The sequence below is a fragment of the Melozone crissalis genome, unplaced genomic scaffold, assembly GCF_028551555.1.
Source record: "Melozone crissalis strain CALT ecotype California unplaced genomic scaffold, PUWL_Pcris_2 ptg000081l_1, whole genome shotgun sequence".
NCBI lineage: Eukaryota > Metazoa > Chordata > Aves > Passeriformes > Passerellidae > Melozone > Melozone crissalis.
In genome coordinates, this window is record NW_026535858.1 from 7,203,314 (window position 1) to 7,227,494 (window position 24,181).

The following is a 24,181-nucleotide window of genomic DNA, read 5'->3' on the forward strand; positions in this document are numbered from 1 at the left end:
ATTCTCAAGTTACCCTCATCCTGCTCACGCAAGAAAAAGAAGAGGGGATGAACAGCACTGAAAATTCACCACTGCAGAAAAGGTGCTGTCACGTCTGCCACCTCCCTACAGCAGACACAACCAAAACACAACCAACCCTGCTCCTGGAGAAACACCAGCCTCCCCCAGGCCCAGCATTCCTTCCCAGAACCATTTTTAATGAAAGCTCCTCAGCCTGCCTTTTCTCTAGGCAGCCCCTCAAGACACAAAACTGCAGCATCTCACTCCACCTCAGCTCCTGCCCCTTGGTCACAGCCAGCATCCAGAGCCCATGACTCCAGGGCACGATTCACAGCCTGGGATCGCAGAGCTGTGCTCCAAAAGCCTGAGGGGAGCCACCACACTGCCAGGGTGAGGAGGACACAGCACCTCTGAAACCAAGAGGGTGGCAGGAGCTCGTTTTCCTGGCATGGTGACAATGACCTAGTGTCCCTGCCAAGGAGGCAATGCTGAGTGAGCCAGCCCAGCATCTCTAGCTACAGGGAGGGATTAGGCAGGGCTTGGAGGGCACAGAGCAGTACCATAGGCTGCCTCAGGCACCTGGGTTTGGACAGGGATCTCAGTGCCTGAGAGCCTCTCTCCTTTCCATGGAAGTTTGTGCAAGTCCCACAGGGTGGTTTGGGTGTCCATGATGCCCCAGGAAGCACAGCAGCTCCTTGGAAAGGCACAGGAAGATCCAACATGGGCAATGGCAGAAGCCCTGTCACATCCAAGGAGGGAAGAATGGATTCACTTCAGGACAAGAGAATGTTGGGATGCTGTCTAGCCAGGAGTGCTGGCCAAACAGAAATCCCAGCTCAAACATGGGCAGCCATCCCCAGGGAATGCAACTTCTCTCCGCGCTCAAGCCCACAATAATCCCATTTCATGCAGACCCTTCTCATCTACTCCTTCTTCCTCTACCACATTCAAAAAACCACCAAACCCAGAAGGCTTCAAAAGAGGACAGTATGTAGAAAGATATTTGAAAAAAGACCAGTGCATTCATCTGTTTTTGTCCCCTGAAGCCACCTGTCCCCGCCTCAGAACCCATCAGGTCAGCTGAGCCCTCCAACTCCAACAGGAAAAACATGGGGCAGCAAATGTCACAGATACTGGGGTGGCCACAGATGCTCCAGTATGGGGACCTTGACACTCCCCAGCTGTTTCCCAGGATTGTGCATGTCCAGCTCAGTTTGCAGCCCCCACAGAGACCCATCACAGTTCTGCATGAACTCTCCAGGAACAGAAGGTGCAAATATCAGAAAGAGGCACCTCAGCGCAGGTATTCCCACACCTGTACCAGACACCAGCTCCAGTAGAAGCAGGAAAACACCAAATACTGGATTTCTGCAGGGCTAAAGCGGTCCAGTGAATACTTTTGTCCACTTTCAAGCAACGTAATGGAGGGGAGACTCCATGGGATTTTTGTTTTTGACCAAGTTTTCTCAAGCCTGTCTCAACCCCACCGTTGGCAAAGGCTTGCAGTGTTAAGCCAGAGAACATACATGAGCATGGTAGTTAAGTGAATCACCCAAAAGTGATGAACACCACCTCAAGCAACTTCAAAGTTGTTTCACAAACACAGGAAGCTGGGGGGAAAGAACTACAAATTCCACGCGCTGCAACCAGGGTTTTTAAACTACATCAGCTTTTACAAAATGCTGGGGCAAGCCTGAGAGGCAGGAGTGCCAGTGGGCTCATTGCTTTCTGCATTGAGACAAACCTGGGCTGATTACAGAGCTGACCCAGCTTGGAGCAGGAGGCTGGATCAGAGACCTCCTGTGGTCTCTTCCAGCCCAAATTATTCTATGATTTCATGAAGTGCCAGTTTCTGATTAATAGCTGTCTTGCTCTCCTTGCTTAGCTGCCAAGAATTGCCAACCTCAATACTCCTTGTTCTCTGTGCTACCTGAAAACAATCTCTCTGTGTTTTGATCACACAATGGTTCCTCAAACCCCCTTGCAGTTTTGAGTCCAAATGCACCCAGAAGAACAAGTGCAAATGCCACTATGTGAGGTGAGCACTCCACATAAACATGAAAGTTTCAGATTTAGACCACAAAAGCCATCTGATCAAGGGCACAACCAAGACCTTGACCAATGCAGGCAGTTCTAGTTTATCCCAAAGGGAAAAGCCAGACTACTTTGCTTAAAGGATTGTTCTCATATATTTATCCTGAGAGATCTCAGCCTAGGGAGATGATGGAAAAACACAGCACTGAGAGCTAACCTCTTGGGGTCCGGTGTCCAAGGAAAAAAAGCAATCATGCTGTTTCCTAACAGAAATACTTTTGTGTAAAATGTGTTTTCTGCCACTGATTTGTGTACCTGCTCACCTGCAGGGTCGTGCTCTGCTCTTGCTGTCACTAGAAATAAGGAGACCAAGACCAAAGGCAGGGGTATCCCAGATCTCACATTACCCAGCTGTTTCAGCCCCAAAATGCTTTGCAGGCAAAAGATCTGGACAGCCCTCACACATACAGGATTTCGCTGAAATGTGATAAATCTTATTTTGCAATGAAATGACAAATATCCTGGCTCTGCCCAGAAAACAGAGTAACAGCTGGAATAATAAATCAAGTGACAGAAAAACTCCTCAGGACACTGCTGACAGCCACCAAGCAGCTAATGAAGAGCCCCAAAGGCAAGAAGAAACCTGGACCTTCTCACATCCAGCCACCCCAAGCTCACTCAGGGTGCTGCCATCCTTCTAATGGGGGAACACCCACACAAGAGGGTACAGGACAGAGCAGAGCCAGCAGCACAGACACCTGGCCACACCAGGACACCTCCCCCAGCCCTCACCACTGCCATGTCCAGAGATGTGGCAGCATCCCTGAGCACTCCCTTGTCACAGACAACTTTTGTGAAAAATCCTTTCTTTAAGATTTTTCCTCTTGAGAAGCTGAGAGGCCTCAGGAACAAAATGTAAACATTGATTATCTGCTGCTGAGGAATGCAACAGGTGCATCTGTGATTGGCTCATGTTGGACGTTTCTAATTAATGGCCAATCACAGTGAGCTGGCTCAGACAGAAAGCCGAGCCACAAAGCTTTGTTATCATTCTTTGCTATTCTATTCTTAGCTGGCCTTCTGATGAAACCTTTTCCTCTATTCCTTTAGTATAGTTTTAATGTAATATAGATCGTAAAATAATAAATCCAACCTTCTGAAACATGGAGTCAGATCCTCGTCTCTTCCCTCAACCTGAGACCCCTGTGAACACAGTCACACTCCCTCTCCCATCCTCCTCACCTGGCTCCCTCCTTCATCCAACCTCATGGGCAGGGTCCATCCATCTGCCCTGCACTCAAGGCTCCTCTGCTCACACCTGCCCCAAGCAGATGCTCCCAGCAGCACCAGGCACAGGGAGACCACGAGCACATGCACCCATGCCCACACCAACTCTTGCCCTGCTCTACCACACAGCACCCCCCGAGCCAGCAACTCATGAGACACTGCTTGAGCAAGCACATTTTAAAAATAATAATCCCCCAGGACTTAGTCTGCATTACACAGGAAAGTGGATTAGCCCAGCTACAGTCCAGAGGCCAAAGTAAGAAATGTATGAAGTCAGCAAAGTGAAAGGTAACAGGAGACCTCAAAAATCTATGGGTTTGGTTTTGCTCTCAACTGTGCAAGATCCATCTATGTCCCTACAAACCCTCCCTCAAATTCAAAGTGGGTTTGGTCACCTGCTAGGGATCCTAGGGACTTAGCTGCTTCTGCAGGTCTAATGTTCAGGTATCACTGAGGACAGCAGAGCAGAGCCCCTACTCTGTCCTGCCTGGGCTCTTCCATACATATTGGCATCCAGACATCAAGTTCCTCCTTTGGGGACTCTCAAGAAACCAAGTAAGAAAGGTAAAATGCTTAAATTCCTATGTGGGGCAAAAACCACATTTCTGGCTGCTGAGACCCAGTGCCCACCTCAAGAACAACCTCAAAGTGGTTTGTGTCTGGTGGGAAAGGAAGCTGGAAGAAGACAAGGCAATGTGAGAAGTCCAAGGGCATCAAAAACCTGCCAAACCAAAGGCAATGCTGCCAGCTTTTCTCCCCCTTCAACTCCTCATTCCCAAGAAGACATCACCACATTCTCAGTGCTTGCCACTGCTGGGTGGCAATCACCAACTCACCCAAAACCAGAGCCACTGCTGGGTGGCAATCACCAACTCACCCAAAACCAGAGCCACTGCTGGGTGGCAATCACCAACTCACCCAAAACCAGAGCCACTCCTGGGTGGCAATCACCAACTCACCCAAAACCAGAGCCACCCCAAAGCCTGCACGTGCCCCAGCTGCCCTCTTGCCATCTGCACAGGGATGCCAACATGCGCTCCCATGTGCCAGCTATGCCCAAGAGGGACACGGGGAAGGACAGAGCCATGCTCAGCCCCAGATGCCCACAGGTACCACACCCAGCAGAGGTGACCCTCAGGACCACCTGTTCTTCCCAGTCATGCCCACACTCAGCACAGCCAGGTATTTTTGCCTACCCCAACCACTGTGACGTGAAATGTGCAAGCTCTGCACCCTTGGGATGCAAGCTGAAATTAATGGGTCAAAACAGCACTGCAGTGTGTAATGCTCCTGCCTGAGGGCTGAAATCCTGGCATTTCTGGACCTTGAGAATACAAGACAGCAGCTCTCTGCCTTAAGGAAACCTCACAGGCATCACCTGCATCTTCCCATCCCTCCAAAAACTGTCCATATGAGCAGAGCAACCAGTCCTAAGCTCCCTTCCTACTCAGGGGGCACTCTCCAGCTGGCTTAGCACAGGGATTTAAGAGAAGAATCCTGGAGGAAATCTTAAGAGTGTGTGCGGCTGCTCTCAAAGAGAACAGGACTATAACACTCTAACAGCAGAGGTTTTCTAGGGGGGCACAAGCTGGCAGGACCTGGCTTTTGGGGTGCCAGGATGCTCTCACCTTCAGCAGACAATGCAACACCTGATCTTCGTGCCTGCAGCATATTTCAATCGTGTTTCCATCACAATTTGATCTTAGCAGCTGCTTTCTCTATCTCAGACACACACATACACAAACACACCTCTAAGCAGCTGCAAAATTAAACTTCACTTGGGTAGGTAGGACCTCTTGTAAAGCACTTGAGACTCAGGGAAGGAGGGAACTTCAAAAATGCAGTCTTGTGCTAGAATTTGAGAGGCCTCCATCCTTGGCCTTCTTGCTTTATCAGCTCTTGAGACAGCACTACTAAACATGTATCACTGAAGTAAGAAGCAAAACAAACAGAGGAAAACAGACGCTGGGAGATGCCTGAAGCTGGCTGATGTGATTTGCAGTAGCTGGAGAAGTCTGCTGGAGGGTCTCCCCTCTCATCTCCTCTCTTATCCCCAATTTCCCCCCTCAGCCTGCACAAACCCCCGCCCAGGCCGGTCCCAGCGAGCCTGGCAGCCACAACAGCATCGGCGCATCCATCAGAGCCAGCGGGGCACGGCGAGGCGGGGGGCAGCCCAAGCAGCATATGGAGCACTGGCGTGGCGAGCACCAGCCTCCCCAGGAGCTGTCTGCCACAGATGGAAAGAGCCCAGGAGCCATCAGGATGAAATCTTCTGGCTGGGGGCGACACGTCCCGGCTCCTGCCGGCGTTCCGAGCGGCTGAGCAGTGCTGGAGAGCGCCGCTCCTCTCCCCCGGCACTGACTCATTCGCTGCCGCTGCGGTCCCGCAGTGTGCCGGTGGGAGCTGTGGGAGGTGGGGATGAGGTAATTCCCAGTGCATGTGGCTATCCTGGTGGAGGGAGACTAGCCACCCACTCTGGAGGAATGAGCTGGCTGTGCACAGTCTGGATAACCACCAAGCTCCAGGTCCGGTGTGCCGATGCAATCACAGGGATGTTTTAACCTTGAGTTTTGGGCAAGATGGGGTGCAGCACCACAGGAGCATCCAAGGTCTCCTCCTCGGAGAAAGGCAGCCCTTTATGTGGTCCAAGGGTGTCTTGGTTTGGAAAGACAGGACTCTGCTAAGTAAGGCAGGAGCCTCCCCTGAAATGGAGAATGTTAACCCTCCCCACCCCTCTGAATTGTTATAAATTTTAAATTAAGGGGCTCTCAGGCAAAAAATATGGGAGCAAGAAATAACAGTTCTTTAATAGGGAAAGGAAAAAAAAAAGGATAAAAAAAGCAATGCAGTACACTAGAACAACACTGACAGAGTCAGAACCCAACCTGACACCCTGTGGGTCAGGGTGTTGGTGGCAGTCCCATTGGAAATGTGGCTGCAGCCCTCCTGCAGTGTCAGGTGTGGTTCTGCTGGAGCAGGGGGATCTGTAGAGAAGGATGTATTCTTCCTCTGAAGATCCAGTGGAAGAAGAGACAGTTGCTGTTCCTCTGGGGAATCCAGTGGAGAAGCTGTGCTGGTGTCTCAAAAACCTCTGGATTATATCTGGGTAGGAATGCTTGGCTCCTCCCTCTGGGCTCACATCTCCCAATGGGATGTTATAGCTCTTATCAGACATGCAGTGACATTCAACAGTCTCTTATCAGCAGAGGTCCCCTCCAGAGGGAGGTGTGAATGTGGTCACTCAAAGAGAGAGATAAGGCAAACTGCCCACTTGACAAAGGTAATCTGCCACACAGATGGTGATGGAAAACATCTTGCATTGCAATCTTCAACAAAGAGCTTAGTCAATGTGCAACCAGGAATGCAGTGAAACAAGGAGGTCAGCAGGAGCAACAGTCCAGCTATGAGATCTCCCAGGCCAAGTGACACAAAGTAGTCCTCAGAAAGCACGACTGCTCCCTGGCTGAAATCACAAACCAAGCTGAAGTTCATAGCTCTGCACTAGCCAGAGGCAGACAAAGAGAGCCACCACGGTTTCTCCTGCTCTGATTTCTTGGAACACTGCAATTCCTCTCCATCTGAAACTATTCCACTGGCTGCAATTTAAAAACAAAATCAATCTAGCAAACATTGCTAAGCAACTGGCTGTCAGTGCCACAACCCATCCCATTGAAAGTATTTGCCCTCTCCATGACCTCCTGGCAAGGAGCTTGCTGCTCAGCCCTTGCCAGATTTTGTACATTCAGCTATCGCTGGCAAGTCTAGATGCTTGGCTGGATTAGCAGAGAAAACACCAGGAAACTTTCTGCAACCATCCTAACGAAAAACACCCCACAGAGAAGCTGTGAGGAGCAGCATTCCCATATCCCAGTCCCTAGGATTAGGATCCAATGTGTGGGTCTCTGGGCATTACAATGGTCTGAAGGTCCATCTCAGTGCTGTCACACATCATCCACAGGCAAAAAGGATGGAGAGCCAACATACTGGAAACCTTGTCACAAAGCAGAGCACAACATCTCACCGAGAGGCTGAGGGAGAAGTTGCTTATCAATGGCAAGGGGCTGAAATGATGGATGAGACCCTCCCCAAAGCCTCCAAAACCCTTGCACAACCTGGGCAGGAGCCTCTTGGCACAGTGACACCCCTGAGTGTGGGGTCCTGAATTGCCCCAAAGTCAGCTGGAGTAGAATTGAGGCCTGACTCTCTGGGTTCACTCTGAGCAGTTTAATCTGAGTTTTCCATTGAAACCAAGCCTCTAAAAACAGCCTCCAGTGGGACATGCAGCAGGAGTACTACAGGTGTCCCTTCTCCCTCAACAGCCTGCTCCACACAACCCTGCTCTCCCCTTCACAGGAGGGCATCTAGTCAACCCCATGGTGCATTCCCTTTATATGTCCTTGCACAGCCACCAGCAACTTCTCCCTGCTCCAAGAGCAGGCCATGCTTATCCATGCTTTCCCACACATTTCTGCTGCACAGTTCAAGACCAGCTTCCAGGCTGCACGGCAGGGCCTGACCATCACCTGCAGCAGCTCCCAGGACACCTGTGCTGTAAGTAAGGATTATTTTTCCAGAGAGGGCTCAGCTTTGCACTTTCCTCTCTCCCTCAACCACCAATCCCAGATCCTTCTCCCTCCTCCATCGTCTCCATCAGCGCCTGCCTCCCCCAGACCTGCCGGCAGCTCCATTTCCTCCGTGGCTACTCTAATGCTTGGCTAATGGTGCATCATCCACAGCATTCCTCAGGCACATTCAATAAATCAGAGTCCAATTACCGGGTTAAGGAAATTGGAAACAAATTAAATTAGCCCCAGCCCCTCCCACGTGCTGCGCCCTCTGTTCCTCCTTAATGAGAACTTTTCCTTCACAGGAGCACTCAGTGCCACATCTGCCCGCCCAGGAACAAGGTGGCTGCCACTGCACACTGAGGGTAGGCAAGGGGCAAGCAAGGCAATCTTCCCTTTTAATAGGGCAGATGGTTAATATCCCTGGCATTAATTCTCTCCAGGAATAGCACACTCGCTCTCTGCTCAGCTATAACAGGCGTCCGTCAGGGCTGACAGCTCCTCTCCGGAGAAAGGAGCATCTGGTCCTTACAACAAAAAGAAGCTAAATAAATAAATAAGCACATGGCTTGCTACAGAGGGCTGGGGAGCTGGTGCTGTTTCAGCATTTCAGCCCAAGTGCTGCATTTGAACTGGAACGGGGGAAGTTCAGAGCTGGGTCAGATGCCAGGAGTGGAGTCACTCTGATCTGGGAGCAGGGTGCAGCACGGGCAGCAGGGTGCTGTGGCTGGGTCCAGCACAGAGCTCCCCCCAGAGCAGGACTGCCCCAAAAGGGCTCCCAGGACAAGGCAGGAGGGACAGCTGCTGCCTGCAAGCTGGGACACAATGCCAGGCACAGCTCCATGGAAAGAGCTTGCACTGGCTGTGGACTGGTGACTGACAGCAGGGGCCAGGCATACACTGTGTCCTCAGGTGACAAGGAGGAAAGCTGCATGGAGGAGATCTTGGGAGCTTTTCCTTCACCACTGGGACATCCTCACATCACCCCACCCAGCAAACTAACAATTAACCCCACTGACCTTCAGCTGGAAGGGCAGCTGTTCCCCAGCGAGTTTGGAAAGACAGCCAGAGGGAGACTAAAGCTGAGACCTCAGCAAGCAAGGGTGCACCAAAACTCCCACCCCACCCTTCTCACACTGACAGGGGAGTGCAGCTCCATCTACAAGGCAATTGTTGCTGCAATCCTCCCTGCCTTTCCCAAGAGCTCCTTTGGCACCAAAGGATATTTCTGACCTCAGTGGCGCTGGAGCAGCTAGTAACCCAACAAGTTCTTAGCCTTCTCTCCTCCTCACTCAGCAATTGCCCCTCATTCCCCACTCCTCTCTCTGCAGAGCAATTTCAGCACTCAGCAGTTATTTTAACCCCCTTGCATCACCTCACTGCATCTGCAGAGCAGGAGTTCTCAGCACCTGTGAAGACTTTGCCCAACAGTGAGACTTGCTCTTTCAAACCCATTACTTTCTGGAAGGGAAAATAAAAGCCCTTCCTTTCTTTCCCTATGGTCCTGGAATAATGTATACAGTTTCAATTAACAGGTTTAAGACTTCCAGACATGCCAAGAAATCGAGCAAAGGGAAACACTCAATCCCAAAAATACAACCCAGGCAGACCCAATCCCAAGAGCACCCAAAACCACATCCCTGGAGGGGAACGGGACTAGGCCCCTGTGAAAAACGCATGTATTTTATGATTGGCTTTTCACAAATATTAAAATGAATATTATATGTGTTGTGTTAGAAAGTAATGCTGTAAAAATACTGTGTTAAATATAGTTTTAGGTTATAAAAAGTGTTAAAATAGAAACTATACTATGAAGGATACTTTTCTAAAGAAAGGAGTGGCACTGAGATAGCAGCCATAGGATACATAAATCTTTCAGAGAAAAAGAAATTTAGAGCCCTCTTATCAGAAGAAACGAACTTCTTCCCGCCTCAAAGGCGCTGCTAGGATTCAGAGGGAGAAGTTGATGATGACCAGACAGAATCCTGTGTTTGAATGGAATTTATGCATCATGTATGAGGTGTATGAATATGCAACAGGCTGTTGCTTTTAAGAGTTAATCCTCTGTTAACATGGGTCCTTTTTTGGGCTCGTGCTGCCCAGAAAAAGGTACCTGGATGTCCGTAACGCTTTCTATTTCTTGTCTCACATTGTCCTAATTCAATTTGTCCAAATTATTATTACTCTAATTGTATTGCTATTTTTTATAACCATTTCATTACCACTAAACTTTGAAAATTTTAAAAACAAGTGATTCGCGTTTTTCACGGCCCCCGTGCCATGAATGTGATCTTATCCAATAACTGAAGTTAGGTGAGGAAGAGGAGGAGGCAGGGGGAGGCAGCACCTGTGGTGGCGGGTGTCGCGGACAGCGCGGTCGCTGGGGATCCTCTCGCTCTCGCGCTGGTTGAAGGCGTGCAGCCGGTACGGGTCCTCGCCGCCCTTCCACCTGCGGGCGCTCAGGTACCGCCGCTCCTCAAACTGATCCCACAGGTCGTCCCAGTCCGCCTCCGGCTCCTGCGCGCACAAAGGCAGCCCCGTTAGACACAGCAGAGACCGGAGCGCGCCTGACCCCGCTCCAGAGCTCCTCCCAAGCCCCACCAGAGCTCCATCAGCCCCACAACTCGGGCAAGTGCTGCAAGAGCGGCCAGCGAGGAGTTCTGCTACAGCAGCCTCTTCCAGCCAGGTCTCATAAGCTCTCAGAGGTCTATGACACACCCAAGATGGCTCAGCTACCTTTGGAGGCAAAAAAATCAGCAGGACGGCTTCTGCTGCAGTGTTGGAAACAAAAAGGCAAAATAACAAACAGAGAAAAACCCAGCCAGGTGCTAGAGGTCCTTGCTCCTGGTAAAACACCTTTCTTCGTTCACTTCTTTTTCTAGTAAATTGCCCTAAAGGTGGGACTTTTTGGTTTCTGTCCAATTGGCTATCCTTAAGTTTGAGGTGAAGTCCCCCAGGCCTATGAGGTGGCTTTTTCACCTAATCGAGAAGAGAAACTTCTGGGCTTCTTTTCTTTTTGAGGGGACAAAGGATAGTTTTGCCACTCCATCAACAAGAGGCATACTCCTATAGAGTCCTATGAGGTCTCCAGGGTTTATTTTTTGTCCTTACTTTCTGAAACAATATGTCAAAGAGAGCCTGTCAATTTGAATTAAAAGGACTAATCTGAATCCAAATTCAGGTCTCTGGTGGATGCCCCTCTCAAGCAGCACAAACATTTTGTAAAGGTTTTAATGTCTCTCTAGGCAAAAAACAAAGTTATTTTACAACACATGACCCATTGCCCCCATAACCTTTCAGGTAGGAAAGGAGCAATCCTACATTTCCACAGCCACATCCTAGCCCCAGCTCCAGCAACAGGACCCTGGAAGAAGGGGGGCATCATGCTCCCAGCCCAATTTCAGTCCATCTTTGCCACCACACGTCTCCCACCGAGGACTTCAGCCCTACTGCAGGGAGAAGAGCAGGGAAACACTTCCCCCCCACTCCAGAAGGATGGAAGAGCTGCATTTTGGGGTTACCCAGCAGCTTCAACAACCTTGGGGGGTGTTTAAGCATTTCTTGGTGGCTCGCTGCTGTTGGGGTTGAAGCATCCCTGAGCAGCAGAAGCTGTCAGGGGGTTAAGCATCCTTTGGCAGTGTCTGAGGCAGCCAGCACAAAACAGCGCCGATAAGACCTCATCGCTACAGCAGCACAACCTCTTTGATCTCAGCCTACCTGTAACACTGAGAGATGCAAACATTTACACACATCTCAGCCCCAAAGAAAATTGTGATCTTATCCAATAATTGATCTTTTCTTCTGCTTTTCTTTTTTTTCCCCCCCCTCCTCAGTTCACACCGCCTCAAAGCCGATTTTGCCTGCTAATAGCGCAAAATGAAGCTTTTGAAAAGGGCGATTTTTATCCCATAATTGATTTTACTCGCATCTGGCAGTGCATTTTTTGTAGTCACAGGAAGGGGAGGAGGGAGCACTGGCTCCTGCAAGTAAACCACCACAGGAGCAAGCCAGGCACCTCCAGCCATAGGACACCCCACATCACCCTGTGTTATGGCAACATGAGCACTCCCAAAGAGCAAACAAATTCCAGGGATGCAGGGGTTTCCAGATACAGGGTTGTACTCATCCTCCCCATGTGTGACCCCAGGACCTCCTCCAGCACCTTCCCCAGTGTGAGGAGATCAGAAGAAACCCCTGAGTCACCAGCCATACTGAGAGGAAGTTACTCAGGACTGGAATAAAGTTACTCAAGGCTGGGAGAAAGTTACAAAACCAGTAAGGTCCCTGCAGGAGTTTTACGAGGAGGACACACATAACCCAGCCGCGGACTTTCGGGAGGGCCGACGTGCACAGGGTGATAAATGCTGTTTATGTTGGGTTTTTTCTCAGGCATCTTGCAAAACACGATTTAGCACGGCAGTAAAAGATCAGGGAAGAGTGAGGCGATTGCATGGCGCAGCCAGCGACAGCCTGATGTTTATAAGATTTCACGATGACCCCAGGAGGGCCTGGCGCTGCTGAAACAGCCACCGGAGCTGCAGTCCCTAAATTTTAATGCTGTGAAGAAAAATAAATGTTGGTTTTATCCAACTTAATAAGAAGAGAAATGGCTTTTCAAAGTGGCCACACAGCACTTAAGGCTGTAAGGTGTGTGTGTGTGTGCTGTTTTGGTTTTTGTGATGTCAGTTACACCCAATAGCATTGGATCAGCTAGGAGGGTACAGCTGGGCCAGAATCTGACTGATGGCTCAGAAGGGAGGGCTGGTGGATTCCCTCAAAAAACTGGAGCTTCTGCACCTGTTACAAGAGCAGCAATGCTCTGGTCTGGCAGCAGAAGCAGGGTTTGGCATGTGGCAGGGTCCTCCAGGGTGTGGGATGGCATTTTCCATCTAACTCCACTCATGTGCTGTTACCGGGGGTGGGGTCCCAGCAGGAAATGGACAAATACCAGTGCCATACCCCACCTCTCATCCTGCCCAGGATATACCTTGCATTCCAGGGTTGCATTCCTTGTTCACTCTGCAGTGACTAATTAATACTCCTGTGCAATCTCCACCTGAAAGACACCAGCCCACCTTGATTCACACAGGTTCTCCTTTTTGAGCTGAGGAAAGCTACCAGTGGGATGGATAATAAATATTGGGTAATTAAATACACACCTGAGATCTACAGTAACTAGATGCCAGAGATTAAACACTTATTTTAATCCCTATCTGGCCACAAAACAAGACCAGGGACTGGGTTCACTTTTTCAGCCAGAGGTAGATACTGGGGGTTGTTCATTTGCTTTTGATCTGCATCACCTGCCTAAATCTTCTGGGTGTTCTTTCCATCCCAAGCCTCCCTGAAAGGGTAACTGAAATTGGAGCAGAATGCTCAGCTCGGACACAGGTGCACACTGACCTCTGCAAAACACAGCTGCTCAAAGCAGGAGAGGAAAGCATGAAAAGCTCCCAGCTCTGCAAGCAGCAGGAGGCAGGAGACCTCACCAACCTGCACACAGGGACTCACCTGTTTCTCACCTGCACCTGATCCAAGACAGGGAATGAGAGTTAAAGCACCAGGAGAAATCCCCTTTGCTTACCCAGGGACAGCACATTGGTTACAGGTTACCAGATAAGGTCTTCATTATAATATTTCCACAATGTATAATCACCTCTTCCTCACACCAGAATTCTGTCTTGGGAGTTATTTAACTGATGTGCAGAAATCTAAATTTAATTTATTATGATCTAACTCACTTTAGAGGCCAAATTACCCTGCACTAGAAAAGGATCAAGTCAATATTCCACTTGCCTTTCTATTTATCTTCCACAGGGCTCATCTCTCCAAGTTTCCTATTCATTTTCTCTCACGTACTAGTAATAAATTTTCATTTTTTTTTTCTTGGAATTAGGTAATTTCTCTTTCAACACTGCAGTTTAATGACTGGTATTAATTATAGGAAACACAGTCAACGCTTAAAAGAGTTCGAGGGACTCAATGAGCAGAAGGAAAGAGAAGAAAAATACATCCAAGGAGGCGCTGTCTGCTCTTGGCAAACAAGTGTTGCCTCTTCCAACACCACCACACTGGGGACTCCCCCAGGGGTGCTCAAGGACAGGGACACCCAAAAAAGACACTGACAAAACTTATTGTGGAGAGAAGCTTCCATCTCACACCAGCACCCAGCCAAGAGCAGGGGTCACCAAGAGCTTTCTCTGCCATTTCACTAAAGCACCCCCCAAAAAATAACCCACTAAAGGCACCTCCTCCAAAACCACCCATCACCCTTGTTGGCTAAGGGCACAGAGCCCAGAGCAGGCACAGAGGCAGCTTTTCACTGTAACTGTACATTAAAGATTAAAAGCCTCTCACTGCAAAGATGTAATTTGTCATCTGCCTCTTAAATCACAGCTCAGAAACAAAACAAAACAAAAAAAAAATCCCAAAGAAACAAAGAAAGGAAAAAATAATATTTAAGAAAAAAAAAACCAAGTGGTGCTGCAGGGGGAAAATGGGTCATTAGCAGTAAAACTACAATTTCCTGGCAACTGCTAATGCCTTGTTTATGTGGATTTCTGCGAATATGACATTTTAACGGCATAATAATTGTGTGATTACAGTACAGCAGGGATTGCTGGAGCGGGAAGGAGGAACAAGCAGCGGCGGCTGCTGCTGTGGGGCCGTGGTGTCCCCTGTCAGGGCACAGGAGGCCAGGCCAGGCTGGACACTGGCAGGGAAAGGGAAAGGGCAGCTGTGGCAGCACTTTGGGCACCCAGAGGCAGCCAGCACTGCAAGGGCATGTCAGGTGAAAAGCCTCCCCAGAGGAGCCAGCAGGGACAGGGACGGGCAGGTCACACCGGGCCCCAGGGCCGGCCTCCAGCTGCCCAGCAAGACAAGGAGTGGGCAGTGCGAGCCAAAGGGAGACTCTGACTCACTTTCTTCTTTTGTGGCACTGTTTTAACATAGAGAACTTAAGCCTTTGCTAAAATAAAAGCTGTTTTCCTTTTGGGGCTGCTGAGTTCTGCCTTCAGACCAGAGTGAATCAGACCAGTGCCATGAGCATGGTTATTGCAAATGCAGGGCCACCGACGAGGGGAGAGAATGATGCGTCTGACTCCATTTTATCAGAAGGCTAATTTATTATTTTATGATACTATATTAAATAATACTATACTATACTAAAGAAAACAGAAAAGATACTTACTGAATGCTAAAGAGATAATGAAAACTCGCGACTCTTTCCAGAGTCCCGACACAGCTTGGCCCCAACTGGCCAAAGAGTGAAAACAACTCACACCAGAATCCAATCAAGCAATCACCTGTGGTAAACAATTTCCAAACACATTCTACATGAGCACAACACAGGAGAAGCAAATGAGATAAGAATTGTTTTTCTTTTCTCTTTTCTTTTCCTCTCTCTGCCTTTCAGCTTCCCAGGAGCAAAACCCTGTGCGAAGGCATTTTTTCACAGAATGTGAATGCCACAAATGGCATTTCAGCAGGCAGCAAACCCAAGCCAGCCCAGGGGGCTGGCAGAGCTGACAGGGTTTTCCAGGGAAACCATTTGGCCACAAAAAGGGTTTTGCTTGTGCAGGTGTAAAGATGACCCCAAAGGAGTCTGGCAGCAGCCAAATGTGCCTCTACCTCGATTCCCCTCAAACCCAGCTTGCCCTGGAAAATCTCATCCCTACAAAATACCTGACTGAGCACTTGCCACTGAGCCTATTCCCTGGGACTCAGGCATTAAAAAACAGGAGGTTGGGGGGAAAATAAAAAATTGCATCAGCCTATCACAAGGTCCAATAAGCAGGTGAAAGCTCTGGAAACTCAGATGCCATGCAGCACTCTGCTGCTGCCCAGTCATGCTCTGTCACTCCTCTGCCAGCGAGGACATCCTTGTGCTCAGCAGGCTCGGGGGCACTGGAGGCAGAGGGCAATCTTTCAGCAGGAGCTGCAACCAGGCATTATACAAATGAGATTTAGGAGTCTCACTGAAGCGCAGGGGCCCTGCAAACAGGAGGTTTAATTATAGAGCTGCTGCTGGCCCAGGCGCTAATGCCATCTGAAAGGATTATAGTACTTCAAACAGGATAGGGCTCATCCCTCCTCGTCCCCCGGTGCCAGCACGTGCACTTAAGAGGGTCAGCAGCATCAGAGGGAAAAGAAGTGGGACAGTGTCAGACTGCCTTTGTCCTCATCCTCGAATAACCCAGATGGAGCACTGAGGTACAAGATCCTTGAGTCAAGTTTTGGTGTACTTTTCTCAACCCCAGAGCCCAGTGCCTCAGCTTAGCCCTGAGTGAGCAGTGCTGTGCATCCCAAGGGCCTCAGCCCCACGATACAAGGGGGAGACAGGCAGCACCACAGCCAGCCTCTGTCCCATCCAAAGAGGAGGTGGTGGTGCCAAAAGCAGGCTCTGGGTCTTTGGAAAACAGGCTTTGTACTCATCCTGCATCACATCCTCAGTGCATCAGCTACTGCTCAGCACCAGATTCACACCAACCCTGGAAGTCGCCTCTCTCCTCTTACCCTCCTTCCCCAAACTGCACAATCCCTGAGCCAATCAAGCACTTAAATACAAACTTAAGTGACTCCAGGCATTTGTAGGAACCAAGACAAACCCCTGTTTACATGCTTGAAGCTAAGTACTTGCTTAAGTGCTTCACTGGCTCAGTGGCCCTGCTTTGTGCTGACACAAACCACACACTGGGAATGGAGGCAGCTCTGGGCCCTGACCATGATCTGCCCTAATTACTTTTCTGACCCATGGATATTTTAGCTCCAGATCATTTATTTGAGGGCTGTGAAACTCCTCTTCCTCCTGCACTGGTCCCTGGGCACAACATGATGAGCACCTTGGTGGCAGCTCCTCCGTGACCCCATGGGGACACACAGCAGATCCAGGATCCCACCCTGCTCCAAGGAGGACCAGCACCTCCCCCTGCTTGGAGATGATTTTTTTTTTGTCTCTCAAGGAAAAGCTTCTGATCTGAGTCTGTTCTGACCCCACTTTGGAGGAAGTAAGAACAAAACAAAAGAAAAATCAAATAAAATATTAATACAGATACCTAATTAAAGCAAAGCACTTCTCCAGCAAAGCCTGCCCTCCAGCTGGGGTCCCTGGAGAAGCTTTGAACATTCACCATCAAGCTTCTCATTGCCACTGACCCTCTCCTGCTCATGCACATCCACAGGCATTCTGCTCCATCTTCAAAGGATGGAGCATCTCCTGCTCCTCTGCTGGCTCAGCAGGGAGCACAAGTCCTTGAGGACCTTTCAGCGTCCCACTTTCTCACCTGGCCCTGAGGCCAAGACCACACTGTCCCCACCTTTTCTGCCCTTGCTGCTCACACCTCCTGCGTGGGCAGAGCCTGGTGATGCACACACACATTTACACAAGCAAGGCACCTGCTACATCAGGCAACAGGAGTGACAAAGGCCAGAAAGGGGCCAAGGAAGATGTGACCTTCAAGAACTGGAAGAAGACTTGACCCTCACAAAGTACAGCTGCAACTTCAGCCTGGATGGAAACATCCCCCTCAAGGCCTTGGAGAAGGCTCTTCAGCATCCTCCTCCTGTCGTCCCTACACTCAGACGTCAGCTCAGGTTGTTGGTCCCTGAGTCAGTGCAAGCAGCTGACCCAAGGCTAAGGAATCTGGGCCACCATTAAGGCAATCACAGATCGAATCAGCAATCTGTTTATCTTCTCGCCTGTATCTGTGGCAAACAATATACATGGTCTGAAACACCCTCCAGAGGCTTAAATCTGTTGAAGTCTCCAGCCAAATACAACAGCATGAAAAGCCGCTGGAGAATTACTGATGCTTTTTCCAGTAAGGGCACCAAAGCCTTAATTTTAAAATGGATGGCCAGGACAGGCACCAAAATGGGGAATTTATTTGCAAATCAGGAGCAGGGGACTCCGAGCTGCACAGAGGGAAAGATGACAGATTCATTGCTTTGATGAAAAGCCAAATTTTGTTTCAAGGGCTTCCCTTAGGAGAAAACAAGTCAGCTCGGAGTTCACACCACACTTATCAGCAAGCAACTGCTGCACTGGCAATGGTGCCAGGTTAAAATATATTCACATCTCCCACAGGCAGCCAGAGCTCCATACATGGACAATGCTCCTACCTGCTGGCTGTAGCACCAGGCCACCATGTCCCTACAGAGGGACAAAGCATGCCAGCAGAAGCATCACACCCAAAGAGACCCCAGGAATTCCCATGGTGACCCTCACCATCTCCAGCATAGTGAAAAACCTCATTCCACTCTGTGACAATGGAAAGGAATGCAGGATCCACGCCACTGACCTCTAAAAACAACATCCAGCAACAAAATTCCTCGCATTTACACCTAGAAAGATGCTCCTTCATCTTGGACCCCCAAAATCAGGTGTGTTCATAACAGTCTCACTACATAAAGAACACAGATCTTAACTCTTTAGAATTATAAATTAGCCCATAGGATAGCCTGACACATGGAGACAAATCCTGCGTAATTAAAAAGGAAAGGAAGCCGATTATATCCTCCTGGAGAATATTGCTGCCTGCTTCTGTTTTATTTATACGTTCGAGTGTATAATGAGCTGAATATTTAGGAGGTCAGCACAAACCAAGCTGCTGACTGGACAAAAGAGGAGACCCAGCTCTGTCTGTACTGAGAGTCAAGCAGAAGGATGGAGAGGATTTTTGGTCATTTCCTCCCACGCCTGCCCACAGCTCTCCTGGGATGCTGCAGGGCTTCTCAGTTCAGCTGCTTGTGCTTGGGCTGCATCAGTCTCCCCAGGTTTCTACCTGAAAACGGTCTTTGGGTTTTCCCACAGACCCAAGAAAAGGATGAGCAATGCCAGTCCAAGTCCACTGGCACCCGTGAATCCCTCTATAGGGGTTTACAAATGGCAATTCTGGATGGCAAACCAGACAAAATAAGTTTTAAGAATCTCTGCTTTCACTGAGATTCTCATTTTTTAAGATTTCAGGTTTTAAAAACCCAAAATAAGTGGAAAAGTTGAGAATCAATTCCCAAGCCAAGTCCCCTGAGCTGATGGGAGCAGCCCCTCACCAGTACTCCCACTGCCACTCCCATCAGCACTGGGATGCCCACAGCACCCTTGGCCCCTCTCATTGTTCTCCACCTGCTAATTCCCAAAAATGCCTTTGCCCCCTGCCGAAGGGGATCCCCTCAGCAACCCTCTCTGGGCTCACCAGGGTGCCAGGAGATGCCAAAGAGCATCTTTGGGGCCATGGCGCCACACCAGCCACGTTCACCACATTCCCAGCATCACCAGAGGTCAAATATACTGAGAAGAGCCCAGAGCGATGGTGGGTAAATAAAGTGGCAAAAGGGAGTTCCTACATGGACAGTGTTTTGTTTTCCTCCTGTGCCTTTCAGGACAGACATGAGCTGCTTCCCAGCCATGAAGGTCGAACCAGCCTTCCCAGCTTCAGCAGGAGCAGCAGATGATTTAGTACTTAGGAGCCCATAGCTGTGCTCAGTCTCCAGCTGAGCTCTGCTCCTCCTCCCGCAGAACAGCCAAAACTCCCACCAAACCACAGAGCTGGAGCACCTCAGAGGTCAGGGAAGGTCCTCCCCTTCCCCATGGAGCTGTGGCTCCCACGTGCCAGAGGACAGCCTGGGACAGGGCACATCAGGGCAAAGGAAAGGGAAAAGGGAACAGGGAGGGAAGAATAAAGGAGCCAGCCAGGCAGATCCCTGCTCTGAATGTCCTGCTCTGAACCCAGCCCTTTAAAAATCAGGAGGTTAATCCCAAGCACTCCTCCCAAGAAGGAAGGGATGTGCTGTTAATATAGTCAGCATCCTCGACCCAACATGGCCTTTTCACAGCAGCAAAGCCAGGGGTAATCCATCTGGTAATTGCTTCCATGAGGATCTTTACACAGCTTTAGAAACTAATGCTAGTATCCTTCCCTGAGCAGCCACCCTCCCAAGGCAGGCAGCAACAGGAGTGATGGTAACAGCAGCATGTGAATGTGAAGTGTCTCCAAGGGAGGGAAAGGTTATAAAAAACCACATAGATCATAAAAATAGGTATTAACAAAAATACAATAATTGCAAACACACAGGACAGTTGCATGCATGGCTTTAGCTGCCTTTAAGAAGCCACCAGCTTCACCTTTCCCCCTCCCTCTGACAGCTAACTGCTTTGGGGAGCAGAGATGTACCAAGACAGCACCAAGGCACAACCTGCTCCAAGGAAGGACCTCAGCAAGGACAAGAAATGCTGTTAGACCAAACTCTCCCTTTCTGCACTTGATTTCTGGTTGTGGAAAAGCCCTGGGCTCCCTGCAGCCACGCCTCAGCTTCCCTGCTCCTGCAGTTCAGTCACAGGGCTCCCACTGGGCAGGAGCACGGCTGTGCTGAGCAGCTCCAGTACAGTACCAGGGCTTCTTCTCCCTTTTCCCACCTCTCACCTCTGGCAGAGTGGGAAGAGCAGAGGAAAACCCTTGCTGGTGACTAACCAAAATGCCCAGGGCCCTTGCAGAGAGCCTTCCTGCCCTCTGTGCAGTGATGTGCTGCAGCCCAGCCCAAAGCATACCAAGCAGCTATGGTGGCAGCAGTGCAGAAATTCCTGGACAAAGCAAGACTTCCCCAACAGATTTAAAAGCATCATTGGGAGACATGAGAGCTGCCCTAACACACATGATGCAGGAGGATGCAGGGGCAGCAGAGGCTGTGGGGCGCTGACCTATGGGGCAAACTCTCAGGGCTCAGCTGGAGCTCAGGACCCGCCAGTGCCCTCCTGTCAGACACCATGCCCCTGTCATTAAGCACTGGTGACCCATGTCCTCATCTCAACACACACATTTTGCAGAGGAAGGTGTTTCTGTAGCCCAGAGCTGGTCCTCAACACACAGGTGCAGGGAGATGAAGCTCAGGTCACAGCAACGATGCTCCAGGGTGTGTGTACTCCTCAGATGTACCAGCCCATCCTCCCCCCAACTCCCCTCAAGGAGAAAGCAGATATAAAACATTTGTGACAGCAAGGACGGATCTAAACCTTTGATCCTCGGGTACCTGCTGCTGGAGTGCCTGCAAGATCCTCGGCCTGGGTGTACCATGACTGACAGCACTGGAGATACAGCAGCATAATTTAGAGCACATGTGTCAGCCCAGCCTTCCTCTATCTCAGCTCAGTAATGGAAATAAAAAAAAAAAAAAAACAACAGTGCTGGCTAGTGAGAAATGCACCCTAGGAAGGGATGTCAAGTTTGAAAATAATCCAGCCTGCTGGGGAAGGGCTGTGGGTCCTGGCCAGCTGTGAGCACAGGCGCTGCAGGAGCCTCGAGTGCTGTGCCTGGGATTGATGCAGGCTTGGCTGGGGATGGGCAAAAACAGAAGCAGGACATGGCTGGTGTGGCCTGGCCAGGCAGATCTCCAGGCTCTGGCCATCCTCCAGCAGCACAGCTCTGCTGCTTGCATGGGAAAACCCTGAGCAGAGCCACGTCTGGGCACGGAAGCTGCAGCACAGGCATCACAAAAACCAAACCCATGCTAAGCCTAAAAGCCAAACCCATGCTAAGCCTAAAAGCCAAACCCATACTAAGTCTCCTGATGCAGCAAACTCAAAATATCCAAGAGCATGGGGATCTGGAGGGAAACCAGGAACCAGCACTGAGTTTTGCTGTTATCATCATTAAAAAAACCCAATCTGCATTTGGCATCTCTCTCACATACAAACACATGTTTGACTGCAATAAGGAAAAGAGCATTTTTGAAGTCCTCAGTCACAAAAACTCAGTGTGGAAGTCCTGGTGAGCATCTCCTGCTTGGGCTTGGACCAGTCCCCTTGTCTGATACAGGAAGGGATTTCCTCCACCCAGGCAGTGTGGCTCATGGCATACACACATTAAGCTCCACAATTCCACACACTGTGGGGGCAGCAAGCCCTGCCATGTATCTCAGTGTCTCAAATCCTCAAACCCCCATGCAGCCACCAGGGCAGTCCTGTGGATGACATTCTGTCACAAGATGCACGTGGGCAAGCAGAGCAATCACACTACAAGCCAGCAGCAAAGCTCAAATCCAGGCAGAAATAAGCTGCCCTGAATCTCCTGGGTTTTCATGCTTTGGCAGCATCAGGCTTGGACAGTGGCAATGGTCATGGGCACAGTCCAGCTTGTTGCAGCATGGCCAGGTTGCAAGACAACACATGTCCCACTTAGTGGCCTGGGCAGCACAGAGGGGTCACCACACAAGGCTTGCACACCCAACACCACAAACAAGCTGATAGGCAACACCTCCAGGACATCTGAACCCAAAGAGTCAGCTCTGGAACAGCCCCACGCTCTCTTCCACAGGGAGCATCTCATGCTGGGTGGACACATCAGCTCCACCAGCAGCTGGGCACTATCTGCTGAAGGCAAAGCTCCCTGCCCTCAGAAAATTGTGGGAAGGGAGGAGAGTCCCCTGTGTGACACAAGGAGAGGAGAGCAGAGGCTGGACCCACATTTAGGCAGTCCCATCACCCATCTGGGCCACATCCCAGCCCACATGCCTTTGATCCCTCTTGCTGCAGCAGCACCACGCTGCCCTTGCCTGCAGAGCTGCATTAAGGATTAGGTGGGATCAGACACGGGATAATACAAATCAGGTCGTGTTTGCTGCTGGCAGGAGCTGCAAGGAAATGAGAAGCCAGTCTTTCCAGCCAGAGGGAAACAAGATGCTGGCAAACTCTGGCCAAGCAGGCAAGGAAAGGAGGGATATGGCTGAGACCTGGTTAATGCATGCAGGTTTAGATATATAGTGTCTGATGGAAGGGAATCTCCTTGCTGAGGAGCCATGCCTCCTTAGCTGAGCTTCCTGGTGGAAACCAAGGGAGTAGAAATTGCAAAGGAGGCTCATGCCACTGGAGGGAAGTGTCTCACACCACTCCTTCTGGGCCTGTGTAACCAGAAATGAAACACAACCTTCTGTTTTCTGGATGGTCCTGAAAGCACAAGGCAAATACCAGGTTGGTGATGCTGCTTCTCTTAATGCTTCTCTTAGGCATCCACTGGGCTTGTTTTTTCTCACAGACCTTTTTCCATCCTTACCCTCTCCCACACACTCCAGCAGCTCTTCTCTTCCAGCTCCAGGCCTGTCTCTATCTCCCCTCACTTCCCCAGCCCTTAGCACCAGTCAGTCTTCAAACATGAGGGAGAAGATGCCTGGGGGTACACTGAGGCTTTGAGAGGCATGCTGGAGCAAGCAAAAGCCACACCACCTCAGGGAAGAGCAGAAACCATGTGGATGGAGAAGATGTGCCAAGCAGCAGACATGCTATTCCATGATCTTGCCCAAAAACACAGCAGCCAGTGCAGAGGTCCTATCAGCTGTGCATAAGGCATCTCAACCAGCACTACAAAAAACCCCACCTGGCTGCTTTTATACTTGATTTACTGTTGTAAAAGCATCTTCAGAGCACAAAGCTCCAGCGGAGAGCTTTCATAATCTTTATACCCTCGCTAGAGCCCGAAGAAGAAAAAGCTCATGAGACGTGAAGAGCTCTGGACACGGCACCACAGGCTCCCAGCTCTGAGCTCGATGACCTGCCCTGGCCCATGCACAGCCCTGGGGAGAGAAGGCAAGGCAGGGGCACAGAGCCCCAGCAGCAATGCCTGCCACTGCCCCAGCAAGCCTGCACACAGATGGTGACAGCACCGGTCCCTGTGCAGCCAGCAGCATATGCTGCTGCTGCTGCCCACAGCAAGGCAGATGCCTGGAGAGATGCACCAGAAATAACTGGTTACACAAGCCAAGACTTTTCATCTATGCAGTCAAAAAGAGTTTTAATCCCAAACTACTGGGTACGGCTCAGCATCTGAATTCATCCCCCCTCCACCCTTTTTTTTTTTTTTTTTTTTTTGCTGCAAAAGGAACAATATCTCAAGGGCAACAAAATGGACCTAAAAATGTGCTGAGACAAAAGAAGGCCAGTGGGATGTACTGGTGGCTGCAGACAGCCAGGCTGGTGAACATCTGTAAGGCAGAGAGTTTCTGCTCCTGCTCTGCCAGCAACCTTTATGTCTGCTTTAACACGGGGCAATAATGCTCACTTAAGAGTTTCATGCTGAATTAATCATTGCAAAGTGCTCTGTGGTGCAGCCAGGAGAGATAGGAAGGCAGTGCTAAGCACAATCACAGCTGTACTCAGCAAGACTAATGGTCTGTGCTGTGCTCTGGCCCTGGGAAGCTCTGCTTTGGGCTCCTGAGCAGGATGCACAGCAGCCCCAGCAGGGATGCAGCCTCCTCCTCCCTGTCCTAGATAGGCACACAAACATCTGCCCAGCTGCCTGCACTGGCAGGGG

At 50.1% G+C, this 24,181-nt stretch overlaps 1 protein-coding gene across 1 annotated transcript in view; it reads right to left on the reverse strand.

Annotated features, from left to right (window-relative positions):
- GALNT14 (polypeptide N-acetylgalactosaminyltransferase 14) overlaps nucleotides 1-24,181 on the reverse strand; it is a 97,408-nt gene that overhangs the window by 52,949 nt on the left and 20,278 nt on the right. The window contains exon 2 of the mRNA XM_054290326.1: nucleotides 10,234-10,403. Within this exon, the coding sequence (XP_054146301.1) occupies nucleotides 10,234-10,403 (170 nt within the window). The remainder of the gene's footprint in view (nucleotides 1-10,233; nucleotides 10,404-24,181) is intronic.